The 20,381-nt window shown below is 37.2% G+C and overlaps 1 protein-coding gene across 7 annotated transcripts in view; it reads left to right on the top strand.

Annotated features, from left to right (window-relative positions):
• DENND4C (DENN domain containing 4C) overlaps nucleotides 1–20,381 on the top strand; it is a 136,420-nt gene that overhangs the window by 76,261 nt on the left and 39,778 nt on the right. For all 7 annotated transcript variants that reach the window (XM_024251918.3, XM_024251916.3, XM_054521037.2 and 4 more), the window contains 9 exons: nucleotides 251–351; nucleotides 455–673; nucleotides 8,242–8,387; nucleotides 9,820–9,855; nucleotides 9,945–10,075; nucleotides 11,912–12,044; nucleotides 15,882–16,088; nucleotides 18,940–19,068; nucleotides 20,189–20,333. In XM_024251918.3, the coding sequence (XP_024107686.1) occupies nucleotides 251–351; nucleotides 455–673; nucleotides 8,242–8,387; nucleotides 9,820–9,855; nucleotides 9,945–10,075; nucleotides 11,912–12,044; nucleotides 15,882–16,088; nucleotides 18,940–19,068; nucleotides 20,189–20,333 (1,247 nt within the window). The remainder of the gene's footprint in view (nucleotides 1–250; nucleotides 352–454; nucleotides 674–8,241; nucleotides 8,388–9,819; nucleotides 9,856–9,944; nucleotides 10,076–11,911; nucleotides 12,045–15,881; nucleotides 16,089–18,939; nucleotides 19,069–20,188; nucleotides 20,334–20,381) is intronic.

Genomic DNA, 20,381 nt, shown 5'->3' with positions numbered 1-20,381 from the left:
GTATTGTATTCCTAACTCCAACACTGAAAATATATGTTGGAAGGTTAGAATGAGATGGCTAAATTTGACAGAGGTCGATTGAATGAAAAGAGAACTTCCTTGAAATTCACTTATTCAAATTGTTTGCATCAGTTATGACTGTGGTAAAAACATCTTTTCCATTTTCTTGTTTTAGGTTGATGCAAGAATTTTGTCTAGTAAAAGCAGATTATGAATAACACGTTTTATGAATTTTGTTCTGATTTAATAGATCGGATGAAAAGAAGAACATGAACTGGAAGCAACTTCCCAAAAAGCCATGCAAAAATCTACTTAGCACCTTAAAGAAATTGTATCCCCAGCTGTCTTCAGGTAATGTGAGGGAAAAGGAATATTATTAATGAAGGAATGTATATGAGAAAATTCTTCTTAAATTTAACATAATACCATTTTCTGTTTTTATTTCCTTTGTTAGTTCACCGAAAAACTCAAGAAGGCTCAGCGATTGACATGACTCCAATTGAAGCAGATTTCTCCTGGCAAAAGAAGATGACACAGCTTGAGATGGAAATTCAGGAGGCATTTTTGCGCTTTATGGCGTCTATTTTAAAAGGATATAGAACATATCTCAGACCAATCACAGAGGCTCCTTCAAATAAAGCCACAGCTGCTGATTCATTGTTTGACCGACAGGGTGAGTAGCATTGAAAGTACAATTCCTTTTATTGAGGTGAAAAATATTTTATATTTGATGTTGCTGCCAAGAAATACTTACTGTATAAATTATTACAAATTCACATTCAAATATAATGAACCTCCATGTATTTGTAACCTAGCTTTATGAGTAGAATTTCTCGTAATTTTTATAGCCCATTTTTTTCCTGAGAAATCTGAAACTAGAGATATTTAATTATGAAAAGTCAAAGATGTTACCTATATTTACAATATCTTGTAGTCAGTTATCTTAGTAGAATATAACTGGAGATTTGCCTTCAGGTATTTCCTCAATTTTGCATAGTTCCTTGGATTTGTACACTTTTTTTTTTTTTTTTTTTTTTTTTTTTAATAGAGCGGAGTCTTGCTGTGTTGGCCAGGCTGGACTCGAACTCCTGGCCTCAAGTGATCCTCCTCCCTTGGCTTTCCAAAATGCTGGGATTACAGGTGTGAGCCACTGCACTTGGCCAGATGTGTACACTTTTGGCTTTATAATTAGTTTGTGCAATGAGGGCACTACATTTTAAACATTTTTGACTAATGTAACTTTGTTCCAGGGAAAAATGTGTACTCATTATTTTAAGTATGTTTTGTTTTAGGGAATTATAGAGATTTTTGTTGTTATTCAGCTACTGTTATATATGTAGTAGCAATCTTACATCTATATCAATATTTATGTGAAATTATTTTACTTTTCTGTGCTTTTTACCTAGCGATTACTTTAAAAAAAAAATCTGTATTTTCCCAATGATCCTCTTGTCCTTTATCTTTTCTGCTTTAGTGTAACTTACCACTTAAATATTTAGTTACCACTTACTGGCTAGTTATTATGTAGGAATATAAAGAAGTGTAAAACCTAGCTCTATGGGATCTTAAATGGAAAATAATTAAGATATTTTAAAAATAGAACAAGTACTCAAGAAAACATATTTTACACAGTTTTAATTTGGAAGTTTTAAGAGTTCAGAAAAAAAGGGATATTCTTCCAAATATTCTAGTATTTCAAAATGGGTATTTTGGAAGACTTCATGGAGGAAGCATGACTTGGAAGAATGGGTAGAATGGAGATAAATGGAGAAGAACAGGAAAGGCTTTCTGGAAGTCCATAGGCATTAAGAGTCAAATCTGAGTTAGAATTTCTACTTTATTTATAAAGTCTTCCTGGAGCTTATTAAAGTTTTCTCTAATGGGCGCAGTGGCTCACGCATGTAATCCCAACACTTTGGAAGACTAAGGCAGGCAGATCACCTGAGGTTAGGAGTTCAAGACCAGCCTGGCCAACATGGTGAAACCCCGCCTCTACGAAAAATATAAAAATTAGCCGGGTGTGGTGGTGTGTGCCTGTAATCCCAGCTATTCGGGAGGCTAAGGAAGGAGAATCACTTGAACTTGGGAGATGGAGGTTGCAGAGTGAAGATCGTGCCATTGCACTCCAGCCTGGGCGACAAGAGTGAAACTCCATCTCAAAAAAATTTAAAAATAAAATAAATAAATAAATAAAGTTTTCTCATTAATAAAATGGGGGTGATACCTACTTCATGGTTGTGAAGATTAAATGAGAAAATATATGTGAAGCAATTAGTACAAGTACTTTAAAATATTCATGATAACAGCTATTATCATTCATGGTAATAACACAATGGAAATAGCCTCAAGAGGAAAAGAACAAGGCCTGCGGATTAGTTTCCTGGGGCTGCCATAACAAAGTACCACAGACTAGGTGGTTTAAACAACAGAAATTATTTTCTTGTGGTTTTGGAGGTTAAACTGAGATCAAGGTAGTTAGCAGGTTTGGTTTCTTCTGAAGCCTCTTCCCTTGGCTTGTAGACAGCTATTTTCTCCATGTGGTCTTCCTTCAATGTTTGTCTTATGTTTGTCTTATGTCCAAATATCCTCTTCTTACAAGGCTACCAGTCCTACTGAACTAGGATCTACCCAATAATCCTCATTTTAGCATAACTACCTCTTTAAAGACCCTGTCTCCAAATAGTTACATTCTGAGGTACTAGGGGCTAGGAACTTAATATATAAATTTTGGGCCAGGCGCGGTGGCTCATGCCTGTAATCCCAGCACTTTGGGAGGCCAAGGCAGTCCGATCACCTGAGGTCAGGAATTTGAGACCAGTCTGGCCAACATGGCAAAACCCCGTCTCTACTAAAAATACAAAAATTAGCCAGGCATAATGGCGCATGCCTGTAATCCCAGCTACTCAGGAGGCTGAGGCAGGAGAATCGCTTCATCCCGGGAGGCAGAGGTTGTGGTGAGCCAAGATCACTGTACTCCAGCCTGGGCAACAAGAGTGAAACTTCATCTGAAAAAAAAAAAAAAAAAAAAAATATATATATATATATATATATATATATACACACAAACACACACACACGTGTATATATACGTGTATATATACACGTATACACGTATATACACATATATACGTATATATACACATATACGTGTATATACATATATACACATACATATATGTATATACATATATACACATACATATATGTATATACATATATACACATATATACGTATATGTATATATACGTATATGTATATATAAACATGTATAAACATATATAGTATATATAAACATATTTGTGTGTATATATACACACATGTGTATATAGATGCACATATATATGTGTGTGTGTATATATATATAAATTTTGAGGGGGCAGTTTCACTCATGACAGCACATTTGGGAAAAAAGATGAGATGGTACAATTTGACCAGAGTGATAAGCTGTGGAAGATAAGGCTGAAAATAAGATTAGGCTCAGATTGTGAGTAGTTATAAATGCCAGATGAAGAATATGGATTGTACGGAAGTGACATCACTAAAGGAATTTGAAAAGATACTTACTCAGTTTCTAGGCCCTAAAGTTTTATTGTAAACAGTCCAGCATTTGGTCTACTAGGGGACACAGACATTAGACAAGAAAAAAATGTAAATACTAACTATCTTAATAAGTGTGTTTTGAAGGAAAGTATTGGTTACAGTGAGAGTGCTAGTTAGGTCAGAGAAATATTCCTTGAAGAAATAACAAGGAATATTAGTGTCCTAAGGTATCCTTTAGTGTGCTACTTTTAAGTTTGGGCCTAAAAAAAGCAATAGGAATTAACTAGGGATTTTGTATATGTGGTTTTGGCTATTTTATCCTTATGTTGTTATTTACCATTTCTTCTACCACTTGTATTCCTGTAAACTTGTGGTAGGTTCAAGAGCTGCAGTGTCTGGTAGAAATATAATGTAAGCCACATATAAAATTTAAAATTATTTTAGTAGCCACAATAAAAAAAGTTAAAAATAGGGGGAAAATAGTAGCATTTCAGCATGTAATCCGATTTTTTAAAATCATTGATGAAATCTTTTACATTTTTTTTTCACAAACATCTTTTTTTTTTTTTAAAGACAGAGTCTTGCTGTGTTGCCCAGGTGGAATGTAGTGGCGCAGTCTTGGCTTACTGCAACCTCTGCCTCCCAGGCTCAAGTGATTCTCCCGCCTCAGCCTCCCTAATAGCTGGGATTACAGGCACGCACCACCATGCCTGGCTAATTTTTGTATTTTAAGTGGAGACGAGGTTTAGCCATGTTGGCCAGACTGGTCTCGAACTCCTGACCTCAGGTGATCTGCCTGCCTCGGCCTTCCAAAATGCTGGGATTACAGGCGTGAGCCACTGCGCTCGGCCCACATCTTTGAGTTCTGGCATGTATTTTTTACTTAGTGTGTCTTAATTTGGGTCAGTTACATTTCAAGTGCTAAATTGCCATATGTTGGTAGTGGCTACTGAATTAAACAGTGCAGATCTAGCGGCTTGGTTAAATTCAGGTTTAATTCTCTTGGCAAGAAGTGCCAAAATACATGGTGCTCACTTCTTCCTATTGCATCATCTTACGAGGCACATACATGTCTGGCTGTCCTACTTTTAGTGTTCCTAATAGGTTTAAAGTGTTGTCACCCTCACTCATTCATTGTAGTTCACCCATCAGCCTTTGACTTACTTGGTTTAGCAGCCTTTGCTGATCATTGCCTGGATCCACTAGAAGGAAAGAAAGCCTTTCATTATAACTTGTGGAGAATAATTTATTTCTATTTTATTTAAGCTTTTCTCTACTAATTAGTATCTAAAAGCGATGGCAATCAGGACCGCAGCATCAAAGAAAGAAAGGCTGCAGAGAAAACCATTTGAAATGGTGGCATAAACCAGGTTATGCAGGATCTTTTAGGATTAGTGCTGGTTTCAGTTTTTATCCTAAGAGTAATTGGAAGCCTGTAAAGGATATTTCATTAGGTAATAGGATCAGATTTGCATTTTTTAAAAAATCACTCTTTGAAATGTTAAAAAGAAGAATCTCCTTGGCTTCCATACAGAGATTGCACTGGAGACATTGAAGCATGGATCTACTAATTAGGAAGTTGTCACATTGGTTCTAGGGATTATTAGAGGTGACCTGGATTAATTGATGATAGTGTGAGTAGAAGAGTGATTTTTTTAGGAATTAGATTGAGTAGAACCTGGTGATTGAATATGGAATGTAAGGTAGAGTGGGAGATACCAAGAGCACCTTTGAGGTTTTTGCCTTTAACAACCAAGTGAATGGCCATGCCCTTTATAAGAAGTAAAACAACAGAAAAAAGGGAAGGAGCAGATCGAAGGTTTGTTTTTTTTGTTGTTGTTTTGTTTTTGTTTTTGTTTTTTAGATGGAAAAAAGAGACTTGGGTATGCTGATGAGAAATAGCTAATAGAGGCCAGACACAGTGACTCATGCCTGTAATCCCAGCATTTTGGGAGGCTGAGGCAGGCGGATCACCTGAGGTCAGGAGTTTGAGATCAGCCTGGCCAACATGGCGAAACCCCATCTTTACTAAAAATACAAAAATTAGCGCATGCCTGTAGTCCCAGCTACTCGGGAGGCTGAGGCAGGAGAATCACTTGAACCTGGGAGGTGGAGGTTGTAGTGAGCCGAGATCACGCCACTGAACGCCAGCCTGGGTAATAGAGCAAGACTCCATCTCAAAAAAGAAAAAAAAAAGAGAAATAGCTAATAGAGAGGGAGATTTATCCTGAGAACACTGGAAGGGGCTGGAATCCTGAAGTCATGTGATGGTTTGTCCTTAGATAGGAGGAGGGACATATCCACCGTAAAAAGGCAGAAGGAATAAATGATAGCTGTTGAAGAGTCATAAATTACATAGTGAGATAGTGTACATAGTTTCTATTTAATGATCTGCATTTTCATTGCACTGTAAAGTATGCTCATTTTGGGTTGCGGAGGGGGCACAAAAAACATGAAGGGAGAGCGTATACAAATTGGAAATAGTTGTGAAAACATGTGAAGAGGAAAATTAAATTGATTCCGGAAATGTAGTAGGGTTGTTGGTGAGGGATGAAGGTATAAGTGCTTCTGATCTGCCTAGTTGTGGAACTTTTTTTCCCCTTAACTTGTGCTCAGCCACCCTAATGCAGATCCAGAGAAGGCAAGCAGTACATTCCTCCAGAGCTGGGTTATGCTAGGTAGGTTTAACCAAAAAGACAAAAGAGCAAAGGGGTTGAGAGTATTGACAAAACAGTAATTGAAATGATGGATATAGCATGGAATCAGTATTGGACAGAGAAAGAAGTGAAGATGGGAGGATGTACATAGAGGTAAAAGGGCCAGTGGAGGCCAGGCACGGTGGCTCAGGCCTGTAATCCCAGCACTTTCAGAGGCCGAGGCGGGCGGATCACAAGGTCAGGATATGGAAACCATCCTGGCTATCACAGTGAAAAATTAGCCAAGCGTGGTGGCGGGCACCTGTAGTCCCAGCTACTCAGGAGGCTGAGGCAGGAGAATGGCATGAACCCTGGAGGCAGAGTTTGCAGTGAGCCGAGATTGACTGCACTCCAGCCTGGGTGATACAGCGAGACTTCATCTCCAAAAAAAAAAAGCGGGGTGGGGTGGCCAGTGGATTGGAGATTTCAGTGAGCCTTCCCTCTCTGCTCCCCCTACAAAAAACCCTAAAACACTTAGTAGAAATACTTAATTAAGGAGACCAGATAGGCAGAGGTAATGGGCTGGGAGTGATGTGAAAATGAGAGATTTGAGAGGCAATGTTGTTTTGAATGCTAGCAAGGAAAGTCAAGGGACTGTGACTGTGTGTTGAAGTTGGTGATTGAGGTAGGATGGAGCATAGGATCACTGAAAATCAAGGAATGAAGGCTGGGCTTGATGGCTCATGCCTGTAATTCTAGCACTTTGGGAGGCTGAGATGGGAGGATCGCTTGAGGCCAGGAGTTTGAGACCAGCCTTGTCAACATAGCAAGACACCCATCTCTTAAAAGAAAAGAGGCTGGGCGCAGTGGCTCACGCCTGTAATCCCAGAACTTTGGGAGGCCGAGGTGGGCTGATCACCTGAGGTCAGTTCAAGACCAGCCTGGCCAACATGGTGAAACCGTCTCTACTAAAAGTACAAAAATTAGCCAATTGTGGTGATGGGCACCTCTAATCCCAGCTACTCAGGAGGCTGAGGCAGGAGAATCACTTGAACCTGGAGGCAGAGGTTGCAGTGAGCCATGATCACACTACTGTACTCCAGCCTGGGCGACAGAGCTAGACTCTGTCTCAAAAAAAAGAAAAGGAATGAAAAAGAACCTAAAGTGTTTTCATGGTTTGTGCTTCTGGGTGTAGAAGAATGATGGTGGTAGGAATTAGAAAGGAGGAGACCTTGAATCAAATGCCCTGGTCTTCAGTGAATGAAGGAGTGTCCCTGAAATCAATAGATGACTACGATTAATAGAGGAAATTGTGGAATAGTCAGATGCTTGAAACTTTAATAAGCAGAAATTTTAAAAACACAATACAGAAATAATGGTCTTGCGACATTAAAGAGGAAGGACATTGACTCTTTGGAAATTGACCATGGACTCAAGAGTATGCGGAGTATCAGAGAAATTTCTACTTAAAAGTTGTAGAGTTGGAGGTTCCTTATAGGGGATTTAGATTTCAGTGAAGAGTTTGATAGAAGTTAAGTATTTTTCGTGGTTTAATTAGGCAGAAGGAGCTATATATGTAGTTACCACAGGTTGAGCTTCCCTAATCTAAAAATCCAAAACCTGGAATGCTGCAGAATCTGAAACTTTCTGAGTGCTGACATTATGCCACAAGTGGAAAATTCCACACGTGAGTACTTAACACACACTTTGTTTCATGCACAAGATCATGGAAAATATTGTATAACATTCCCTTCAGACTGTGTGTATAATGTATATATGAAACATAAATGAATTTCCTGTTTACTTGGGTCTCATCCACAAGATATGTGATTGTGCACATGCAAATATTTCAAAATCTTAAAAAAAAAATCTGAAATCTGAAACACTTTTGGTCCCAAGCATTTCACATAAGAGATACTCAACCTATAGAAGCTTCTTTTTAAATGTGGATATATATATGTATATATAAAGAGAATGTAATATAGATAAGTACAAATTTAATGTTTCCTATAATATCGAATTCCAGTTTAAAATTTGAATTTAATTATATTTTGTTTTCCTCAGGATTTTTAAAAAGTCGAGATCGTGCCTATGCAAAATTCTATACCCTTTTATCCAAAACACAGATTTTTATTCGTTTCATTGAAGAATGCAGTTTTGTAAGTGATAAAGATACTGGATTAGCATTTTTTGATGACTGCATAGAAAAGGTAAAAGTTTGTACTTATACTAGTGTTTAGAAAAAAAAGTTTGCCTTACCTGTATAATTATCATTGTTATTGTTAGTCTAGAGTGATGTAAGGAAGACAGAATAGGGTTGTGTATGTGTGTGTATGTGTTACCGATTCTGGGCTGAATATATGAATAAAATTCTTTGTGGTATCAAGTTTCTACCACATATAGCCAATTTTTCTCTTCTTTATTCATTGATCCATTTATTGAAACAGCATCTCATTCTGTTACCCAGGCTGGGGTGCAGTGGCATGATCATAGCTCATTGCAACTTTGAACTTCTTGCCTGAAGTGATTTTCCCACCTTAGCCTTCTGAGTAGCTGAGACTACAGGCATGTGCTATGCCCGGCTAGTTTTTTAAATTTTTAGTAGAGATGAGGTCTCACTGTATTGCCCAGGCTGGTCTCAAACTCCTGGGCTCAAGCGATCCTCCCGCCTTGGCCTCCCAAATCCTTGGGATTGCAGGATGAGCCACCATGCCCAGCCAGTAAATTTTCTCTTTAAATCTCACTTTTGTTTTACAACTATTGAGTTGTAAAACTAAGAACATTTCCTTGAGCCTTGTGAGTTTATATTTTTTTAATTTAAATGAATAAGATTTAGTTTAAGATTTAGGTTTTTTAATTAAAAAATGTTTAGTTTTATGGGTAATAGAAGTTCTATGTTTTTTTGTTTTAATGTCTTTCCAAATTCTTTTGCCCAATATGTTTCTTTTGTTCTAATGGAGGTGGAAATACGTTAAATTTTAAAGCTTTACCCACCCATCGTAAGGAAGTTAAAATTGATTCTTGACTTGGTTATAATTTTTCCTAACTTTTAATATAATTCTTATTTTTGCTAAATAGATCTTGGGGCCAATTGTTTATGCAAACTGTATATTATATAACATTTGAGATTGTATCCAAAAAAAGTAGAATATTATGAAATTAATTTTTATGGCTCCCTCATAATTCATATGCCTTAGAAGATTTGTATAATTTTCTCCTATCAGTGTGATCCAAAATTCCAGGGATCTAATTAAAACTATTCAACATTTTTGTTTATTTACAAAATTGATATTCCAGTATCTTCCAGTTATATGAGAAGTTTAATGTCAATCACTAATAAAGGGGCTTAATAATAATGAAATTTTTTATTTGAGAAGCCAGATAACATTGTGATTGGTCATCTTTTGTCCTAAGGTTTACAAAACGACTAATGAAAATAGTTTTCTATCCTAATAGCCGCAAGTAAAAAATTATGCTTTAGCCTAAGAGTATGTATTTAGCCTAAAAATATACTGTGCAATGTTTTGTATCAGCTGGTACTGAAAAGGGGTAGTTTTTTTTCTAAATCAGAATGTAAGATAGAAATGTCTGTTAAATTCATAGTGGACATTTTCATTAAGAATCTGTTTTCTTTTTTTCTAGTTGTTTCCTGATAAAGGCACAGAGAAAACAGATAAGGTATGTTTTTCTTAGACTTTAAGGGTTGAAATTTCAGAATTAGATCTTGTTTGTATGCAAATTAATTGGGGAAAAATAATTATTTTCAGGTTGATTTTGATTCAGCAGAAGATACCAGATTGATAGAACTAGATGATTCACAGAAAAGTGAGCATACTGTGTTTATAATGCCGCCAGAGCCACCTCCTGATGATGGAAAGGACCTGTCACCAAAGTACAGGTAGTAGGAAGTTTTAAAAGAGCTATTTAGGCACAGCCTATTAGTTTCTTTTAATTTTTATTAGTAGATATGTATATTAGTCTTTTGTGAAACTCATTTTCAGTATTAATTCAGTGAACTAATGTAGATAAATATTTTATGGAAATGCCACTAGGTGTTATAATTTAAGAATTGGATGGTATTGTCAGATGTTGATCATTGTTTACCTTAGTGTTTGTATTTTAATCTTTAAAAGTTTCAATTCTGAAGACGAAAAATGTTACTTTTATGAGGCTCCCTGCTCCCTTTGGGAGTTTCATTTTGAAACAAAGACTGTGAAATTCTTATGAATTAGTAATTTACCAAGAAAACTTAAGCTAGAGGACCAGGAATTTATTCTTTACTAAGATAAAAGATAGGATTTGGATGTGACACTTTTAAGAAATTAGAATGGATTTTGTAGTTTTTTTATTACTATAAATTTAATAAACTTAGAAAATCAAACCAAAATGGAAAACTAATACATCATTCTAGCACCAATACTTGTGTCTCTTAACAATTGTAGGTATGTATGTATCATGTGGATGTATGTGTGTAGGTATTGCATGTATGAGTTCATCAGGTAGATTCTCTTTGTAATCTATGTTTGCCTTTAGTGGTCTGAACATTTTCCCATGCCATTAAATATTTTTGTGCCTTATCATTTGTAATGACCACATTGTATGCATTTATTATGATTTATTTAACTAGCCTCATGGATTTGTTTGTAGTTCTTTGCTATCTGTATCTTTGTTATTTTCTTAGGCTGCATTTCTAAAAGAATTTCTAAATTAGAAAGTAAAGTAAGTACATTCCCAAAATAGAGAATTAATGTATAATATCAAGAGGACTGGATCAGAATGAAGAATGTATCTGGGGTTGAATAGCTTGATTAAATACTATTTTGATTTCATGTTAACTATAGAATTCTTTTCTACTTTGGCTTAACTACAAGAAATTGGAATCCAGATATTGACAAACAAGATAAAATCAAATATGGAAAGGCACTATCTCCTGGAAGAAAGTTGGCCAAAAGAAATAAGTAGACAATTTCCAAGAAATCCAAAGTCAATAATATAAAAATATGTTATGGTTTTTTGCGTTCAAAGAAATGCAAACCAAAATGATGAATAGAAACCTTTGAGATTGAGAATAGGTTATGCTAGTAGTTAGAATGTATGTTTAAGTATAATCTTTTTTGAAATAATTTGATATTAATTATAATAATTTTAATTCTTCTGATAAACATGGACCTAGCAAATTCTATTATTGGGTATTTGTCCTATGAAATTAAGCAAAAGTATTCACAAAGATATACATATGAAAATATTTAATTGGAGAAATTTAGAAACAACCAACAACCGAATAATGTCCAGCAGTGAAAAACTGCTTAAATTGTGGTACATCCTTAAAATAAAAATTTTATGGACTTTTTTTATTTTAAATACCTTTGCAAGGTAATTTTATGAAGAAAAACATAAAATTATGAAGTATACTAAAAATTTTTTAAACATAAATTATTGAATACATGGATTATCTTGAAAGAGTTATTTTTCCCTTTAAGTACGATATCAGAGTTTTCTGTGTTTTAGAGATTGATTGAAAATAACAAATAGGGTGGGGAAGAGATAAAATTTTCATGAAGGTAGTCTCTATGTTATATCATTTAAAAATTTTGAAAAAGTATTTTTTCTATATAAGCATTTAAAATAATGTTGGGTACTATTTGAAGTTTAGAAACACTTGCCTAAACACTGGAATAATATGAAGAGTTGGTGTGTTTTAAATCAGCAGTTCTATTTTTGCTTTTTATTTTAGTTACAAATACTTTCCAAGACTGGACCTTAAGCTTTTTGACAGACCGCAGGAGTTGAAACTTTGTTTTAGTAGACACCCTACTGGGAATAGCATTACAAAGAGTCCAGCTCTCATGGCTAAGAGAACTAAACAGGTCAGATATTCTTTATCTAATACATGTTCATTTAAGATGTAAAATATGTATATGTGATATGCAGCTCATAGTTTAGAATGATCACCCACAACAACCATTTGAAGACTCACTTTGGTTGTTATTGAATTTAACTAGATTTCTTGCAAGCCTACTTAAAATATCAAGTCTGGGCCAAGCATGGTGGCTCATGCCTGTATCCCAGCAGTTTGGGAGGCTGAGGTGAGCAGATCACTTGAGGTCAGGAGTTAGAGACCAACCTGGCCAACATGGTGAAACCCCATCTCCATTAAAAATACAAAAATTAGCTGGGCGTGGTGTCAGGCGCCTGTGATCCCAGCTACTCGGGAGGCTAAGGCAGGAGAATCGCTTGAACCTGGGTGATGCAGGTTGCAGTGAGCTGAGATTGTGCCACTGCACTCCAGCCTGGGCGACAAGAGTGAAACTCCATCTCAAAAAAAAGTCTATCTATGTGTCTGTCTGTCTGTCTGTCTGTCTGTCTGTCTATCTATCTATCTATCTATCTATCTATCAAGGCTGAAGTTTTTGAATGCTTATATTTATGCTTTAAGACAATCCGTAGGAATTGGCCGGGCGCAGTGGCTCACCCCTGTAATCCCAGCACTTTGGGAGGCCGAGGCAGGTGGATCACCTGAGGTCGGGAGTTCAAGACCAGCCTGAGCAACATGGAGAAACCCCATCTCTACTAAAAATACAAAATTAGCCGGGCGTGATGGTGCATGCCTGTAATCACAGCTACTGGGGAGGCCGAGGCAGGAGAATTGCTTGAACCTGGGAGGCGGAGGTTGTGGTGAGCTGGGATTGAGCCATTGCACTCCAGCCTGGGCAACAAGAGCAAAATCTGTCTAAAAAAAGAGAGTCTGTAGGAACCAAATACACTTTTTAGAAAACTTAATTGAAATATAATTCATATACCACACAGCATACCCACTTAAAGTGTATGATTTAGTGGCTTTTAGTATATTTACAAGTTTGTACAACCACCACCACCATTAATTTTAGAATATTTTCATCAGCCCCAAAAGAAAGTTTGCATCCTTTAGCCATTAACCCCAATTCTCAATCCCCAGCAGCCCTAGGCAACCACAAGTCTGTTTTCTGTCTACAAATTTGTCTATTCTGAGCATTTCAAGAGTAGAACTGCATAATATGTATTCTTTTGTGACTGACTTCTTTCATTTAGTGTAGCATTTCAGGATTCATCCATGTTGCAGCATATATCAGTAATAATTTTTATTGCTGAATAATACTCCATTGTGTGGATATACCATATTTTATTTGTCTATACATAGACATGTGGATACTTCCTACTTTTTGGCTATTATGAATATTGCAAATGAACATTTGTGTATAAGTGTTTATATGGATGTATATTTTTATTTCTTTGGGGTATATATCTAGGAGTAAATTGCTGTGTCAAATGGTTACTCTGTGTTCAACCCTTTGAGGCACTTCCAGGCTGTTTTCCAAAGTGGCTGCTCCACTTTACATTCCCACCAGCAGTGTATGAGGGTTCCAGTTTCACAACATGTCCTTGTCAATTCTTATTATTGTTTGTCTTTTTGGTTATAACCATCTAGTGAGTATGAAGCTGTATTTTAAATTTGCATTTCCCTAATGGCTAATGTAAATATACTTTATTCCAAATATTACAATCCAAAGGGAGTTAACTTAGGACAACCTAGACATCTTGCTTTACTACTATATGTGATTTAGGTATAGAGAACTAAGCTGTGGTTATGTATGAGTTAAAATTAAACATCTTTTATACATACACTGACATTTTGGGGATCTTCAAAATGTGGAAAATTTCACAATGAAAATCTTAGTTCAGGTTTTACTAATTTATGGGATAGTCCCCTAAATCCTAGAGATATCCTGAGGTACTTCCTAATTTCATACAGTTCATATTTCTTTCAATGTTGTCTGAAGAGAATACTAAAGAATTTTTTTTTTTACTGTTACCAGCTAACAAAAGGCAAATTTCTAAAACGAGAAAATTTTGCTAACTCAGCCTCTAAATCTCATTTATAGCACCATTTTTTTTTTTTTCAGGCTAACTGGAAAAGAAAAGAACCATAGGTTCTTAGAAAAACAAGGGCATATATTTTTAAATGTATACTGAAGTGTCATGGAGATCGAGCTCAAAAGTAAAATTAATATACCAAGTTGTTTTTTTTTTTTTTTTTTTTTAAGATGGAGTCTCACTCTGTCACCCAGGCTGGAGTGCAGTGGCACGATTTCGGCTCACTGCAACCTCTGCCTCCCAGGTTCAAGCGATTCTCCTGCCTCAGCCTCCTGAGTAGCTGGGATTACAGGCGCCCACCACCACACCCAGCGAATTTTTGTATTTTTAGTAGAGACAGGGCTTTACCATGTTGGCCAGGATGATCTCGATCTCTTGACCTTGTGATCCACCTGCTTCGGCCTCTCAAAGTGCTGGGATTATATACATGAGCTACCATGCCCGGCCCCAAGATTTTTTAATTTAGAACATAGACTAGCAGGGGAATCTTTAGTGCGAAGCATAAAATGGCATTCTGATATATGTGATAGGCTCTGTAGTTTCTGGGAATATATATAGTTTGGTAAAGCTCAGCAGATGGCTGGGCACGGCAGCTCACGTCTATAATCCCAGCACTTTGGGAGGCTGAAGTGGGCAGAATCACCTGAGGTCAGGAGTTCAAGACCAGCCTGGCCAACATGGTGAAACTCTGTCTCTACTAAAAAGCCACACAAAAGAATTAGCTGGGTGTGGTGGTGGGTGTCTGTAATCCCAGCTACTCAGGAGGCTGAGGCAGGAGAATCACTTGAACCCGGGAGGCAATGGTTGCAGTGAGCTGAGATCACGCCATTGCACTCCAGCCTTGGCGACAAAAGCAAGACTCTGTCTCAAAAAAACAAACAAACAAACAAAAAACCAAAACTCAACAGATGATTTTGATACCTAATTTTCTCTTCTACCTAAATCTGAATGAAAATCAGAACTAGAAAACATGACTATCAAACTATTAGGAAAGTTTATGTTGACTGCAAAGGAATAGCTCTTTTTTTTTTTTTTTTTGGAGATGCAGTATCGCTCTGTCGCCAGGCTGGAGTGCAGTGGCACAATCTCAACTCACTGCAAATTCCCAGTCTCTGATTCAAGCAATTCTCCTGCCTCAATCTCCCGAGTAGCTGGGACCACAGGCACACGCCACCATGCCCGGCTAATTTGTATTTTTAGTAGAGACCGGGTTTCACCATGTTGGCCAAGCTGGTCTTGATCTCCTGACCTTGTGATCCATCTGCCTCGGCCTCCCAAAGTGCTAGGATTACAGGCATGAGCCACTGCGCCTGGCCAGAAATAGGTCTTTTTTAAGGAATCTGTCAGTGAGGGAGTTAACATAGACTGTAGCTTGGGAAGAGAGAGTGGAAATCTTGGCAGGAGATAGCCTAGAGCATCTTAAACTTTAGCGAAGAGAAGAGTGAGAAGAATATCACTTTTTCACCCATCAAAAATGAGTGCCTTCTTTGTAAAAGACATGAGCCATTCTATTACAAAAAGATGAATGATCTTTGCTCTTAATTTCTACTCTGTTAAGAGACACATGCTTGCTAACAAATAGTTTTGGTATAGTGTGAAGTATTACTGTAAATGAATGTTCAGGGGAACCATTAACACTGATAAGCACGAAGCCACTCACAAAAGTCAACTTTGAAGTACTTGATTTTAGGGGGTCAAGTTTTACTTAAATTCTCCTCTCCCTTTTCCTTCTCACTTCTCCCCTCACCCTAATGAATTTTAGTAAATATCGTAATATTTTATTCTCTTTCTAGGAAATAAAAACAGCTCATAAATTGGCGAAGAGATGTTATACAAATCCACCACAGTGGGCCAAGTGTCTGTTCAGTCATTGTTACAGTTTATGGTTTATTTGTCTTCCGGCCTATGTTAGAGTTTCTCATCCTAAAGTCAGAGCACTTCAGCAGGCATATGATGTACTTATTAAGATGAGGAAAACAGATGTGGATCCCTTAGACGAGGCAAGTATAACAAATTGACATTGTTTCTAAGGTAAATTTTATTTTGTGCTTCTAATAAAATTTGGGTCTAAGTTGCTTTGAAGTGTGCTCAAGCATTTTCATTAAGCAGGAAAGGTACAACTATTACTGTTTCATGGAGCTGGTGCATATTATTTGTTTATTTTTTAATTTATTTATTGATTTGTTTTTGAGGCAGAGTCTCACTCTGTCACCCAGGCTGGAGTTCAGCAGTGCGTCCTTGGCTCCCTGCAACCTCTGCCTCCCGGGTTCAGACAGTTCTTGTGCCTCCCGAGTAGCTGGAATTACAGGCACATGTCACCATACCTCCTAATTTTTTTTTTTTTTTTTGTATTTTTAATAGAGATGGGATCTCACTGTGTTGGCCAGGCTGGTCTCAAACTCCTGGCCTCAAGTGATCTGCCTGCCTCAGCTCTCAGTGCTGGGATTACAGGCGTGAGCCATCACATCTGGCCATATTTGTTTATTTTTAAAGAGGTGGAGTCTGACTCCTCTCTCACCCAGGCTGGAGTGCAGTTGTGTGATCATGGCTCACTGTAGCCTTGAACTCCTGGGCTCAAGCAATTCTCCCACCTGTCTCCCAAGTAGCTAGGACTTCAGGCATACAGTCCTGTGCCTGGCATATGGTTTTTCTTTTTTTGATTTTTTTTTTTTTTTTTTTAAGGGATGGAGTCTCACTTTGTTGCCCACACTAGTCTTGAACTCCTGGGTCTTGAACCCCCACCTTGGCGTCCCAAAAAGCAGGGATTACAGGCATGAGCCACTGTGGCTGGCTTCATTTTATTCTTAATATAACTTTATTGGGGAGCAGATAGGGAATAGGCTTTTAGTAAGTGGCTCTCCACTTAGGACCTGTGTCCTAAGGTGAGTTATATAATCTATTTAAAAATATATTTTTTATTTATATTTAAATATATATATATACTCGTGCCCAAGCTGGAGTGCAGTGGTACTGTCACAGCTCACTGTAGCCTAGAACTTAAGGGCTCAAGTGATCTTCCTGCCTCAGCCTCCCGAGTAGCTGGGACTACAGGTGCACACCACCACGTCGAATTTTTTTAGTTTTATTTTTTGTAGAGATGGGGTCTCGATATGTTACCTGGGCTGGTCTCAAACTCATGGTGTCAAGCCATCCTTCTAGTTGACCTCCCAAAGTGCCAAGATTATAAATATGAGCCACTGCACCTGGCCTATGTAACCTATTTGTGTTTTGGATTATCTGTTAGAAAATGTAGCTTTGAGCTTCTCAACTTTGGCACTATTGCTATTTTGGCCCACACAATTGTTTATTTTAGGGGCCTGTCTTGTACATGGTGTAGGATGTTTAGTAGCATCGCTGGCCTCTACCAACTATGTGCCTCTCTTTCCCTGCACAGATCATGACAATCAGAAATGTTCCCGGAGAGCGAAATTGCTCCTGGAGAACAACCGAGGTAGATAATAGTAGTTAGCACCTTCATCACAAGGTTAGTTTGAAGGTTAGTTAAATCAGTTAATATACTTAAAGTGCCTGGTTCGTAGTAAGCACTCAGTGAATGATGTACTAGACATTTTCATGCATTTTCTCTCTCAAGCCTTAGAAACCATCCTAAGAAGTAGATACTGACAGTATCCAGCTAATGGTTGAGGAAACTGAGGCACTTATTTAGCTTTTTCCAATGCTGTTTTTCCCTGTAAAAATATTTTTGGTGTTAAGATAACTATAAATGATGTTTTGAACTAGATTAGAATTAAAAATGAAAAGTCTTTGCTGATAATGTTACTGTCTTCTTATTCTTTTAAAGACAAATCCTATTTGTTCTGTAGGCATTTTGGAGATACTGTTTTTAATTCCTTTGGCATTGAATGGAAAGCATAGTGATTGGGGAGAGAGAGACTTTAATTATACTTGATTTTATTTGTATTTATTTATTTATTTTTTATTTAGAGACAGTTTTACTCTTTTCCTCCAGGCTAGCATGCAGTGGCGCAGTCTTGGCTCACTACAATCTCCGACTCCTGGGTTCCAGCAATTCCACTGCCTCACTCTCCCAAGTAGCTGGGACTACAAGTGCGTGCCACCATGCCTGGCTAATTTTTGTATATATTTTTTGTAGAGATGGGGTTTCACCGTGTTGGCCAGGCTGATCTTGAACTCCTGACCTCAGGTGATCTGCCTGCCTGGGCCTCCCAAAATTCTGGGATTACAGGCATGAGCCACTGCTCCCGGCCTCTATCCTTGATTTTAGAAATGAATTACCTCTCAGATTTTGAGGAGTAATAGTCTTTCTCTTTGTATAGATTTAGTTACTCAAACAAATGGAACATGGACACATATGTCTTATATGAAATAGTTAATAATGATTATACTTGCATTAATGAATAGGTTTGTTTTTTTTTTTCTTTTTTTTTTTTTGAGACAGAGTCTCACTCTGTTGCCCAGGCTGGAGTGCAGTGGTGTGATCTGGGCTCATTACAACCTCTAACTCCTGGGTTTAAGCGATTCTCATGCCTCAGCCTCCCAAGTAGCTGGGATTACAGGTATGCACCACCATGCCCATCTAATTTTTGTACTATTAGTAGAGATGGGGTTTCACCATGTTGGCCAGGTTGGTCTCAAACTCCTGACCTCAGGTGATCCACCCGTCTCAGCCTCCCTAAGTGCTGTGAGGCGTGAGCCACTGTGCCCAGCCTGAATAGGTCTTAAAAATAATTTGCTAAGATGCTCAAAGCAGAACAAAGGAGAAAATACTGCTTAATAACTTCATGGAAAGAATTCAGTAAAATCTCTACAATTCACAGATAGATTAGTATACTAATTACTGACACTGATTTTTTTTGTTGTTGTTGTTAGGTGTGCTATCGAGTAGTGATGCAGCTTTGTGGGCTTTGGGGTCATCCTGTTTTAGCAGTGAGAGTCTTATTTGAAATGAAAACTGCTAGGATAAAGCCTAATGCTATTACTTATGGTTATTATAATAAGGTAAGTAGGATCGACATTAGGCAAGATGTGGTGCTTATTAAGAATGATTATTTTGTATACCTTTTGTTATTCATGAAACTCCTATTAGAGGAAGTTTTGGGATTTTTTTTTAAATAATTTTTATAATTATTAAAAATTGACAAAAAGTATATATTTATCATGTACAATATGATGTTTTGAGATATGTATATTGTGGAATGGCTCAATCGAGCTATTAAATAATTAACATATGCCTTCATTGTTTTGTGGTGAGAACACTTCTAGTCTCTTAGCAATTTTCAAAATACAATACATTGTTATTAACTGTAGTCCCCATGTTGTTCAATAGATCTCTTGAATTTATTTCTCCTATTGAACTGAAATTTTGTATCCTTTGACCAACATCTTCCAGTGTCCCCTTTCCCCTTTCCCCTTACCTCCCAAAGCCCCTGGTAACCATAGTTCTACTCTCTGCTTTTATGGGTTTCACTTTCTTGGATCTCATATATATGTGAGATCATGCAGTATTTGTCTTTCTGTGCCTGGCTTATTTCACTTACCACAATGTCCTCTGGGTTCATTCATATTGTCACAAATGACTGGGTTTCGTTTTTTATTTCGGGCCGAATAGTATTTCATTGTGTATATATACCACATTTTCTTCATCCATTCATACATTGATGAACACTTAGGTTGATTTCATATCTTGGTTATTGTGAATAATGCTGCAATAAACATGGGAGTAGAGTAATAGGATTGCTGGATGATATGGTAGCTCTAGTTTTAATTTTTTGAGGAAACTCTATACTGTTTGTGAGGAATCTTTTTAATGGCTGTACTAATTTGCATTTCCACCAAGAGTGTGTAGGGGTTCTTTTGTCCACATCCTTAATCAACATCTTTTGTTTTTTTGACAATAATGATTCTAACAAGTGTGAGGTGATGAGATGTCTCATTGTAGTCTTAATTTGCTTTTCTCTGATGTTTAGTAATGTTTAGCATTTTTTAATATACCTCTTGGCCAGTATAACTTTTTATATTTGTGTGTATATATATAAACATACACACACACATATATGTATGTATTTTTAAAATCAGATATTGCTAATGAACATTATTTTTACCCTTATTTTACCTTTAGGTAGTCTTGGAGAGCCCGTGGCCTAGCAGTACCCGTAGTGGTATCTTCTTATGGACGAAGGTACGGAATGTGGTACATGGCTTGGCACAGTTTAGGCAGCCGCTTAAAAAGACTGTGCAAAGGTCACAGGTCTCCTCAATATCAGGTAATACATGTGATTAGAAATATACTTCCTTGCTGAACCATGAGCTTT

Source organism: Pongo abelii, chromosome 13 (genome assembly GCF_028885655.2).
Source record: "Pongo abelii isolate AG06213 chromosome 13, NHGRI_mPonAbe1-v2.0_pri, whole genome shotgun sequence".
Lineage (NCBI taxonomy): Eukaryota > Metazoa > Chordata > Mammalia > Primates > Hominidae > Pongo > Pongo abelii.
This window is presented reverse-complemented; position numbering and strand designations above follow the sequence as displayed.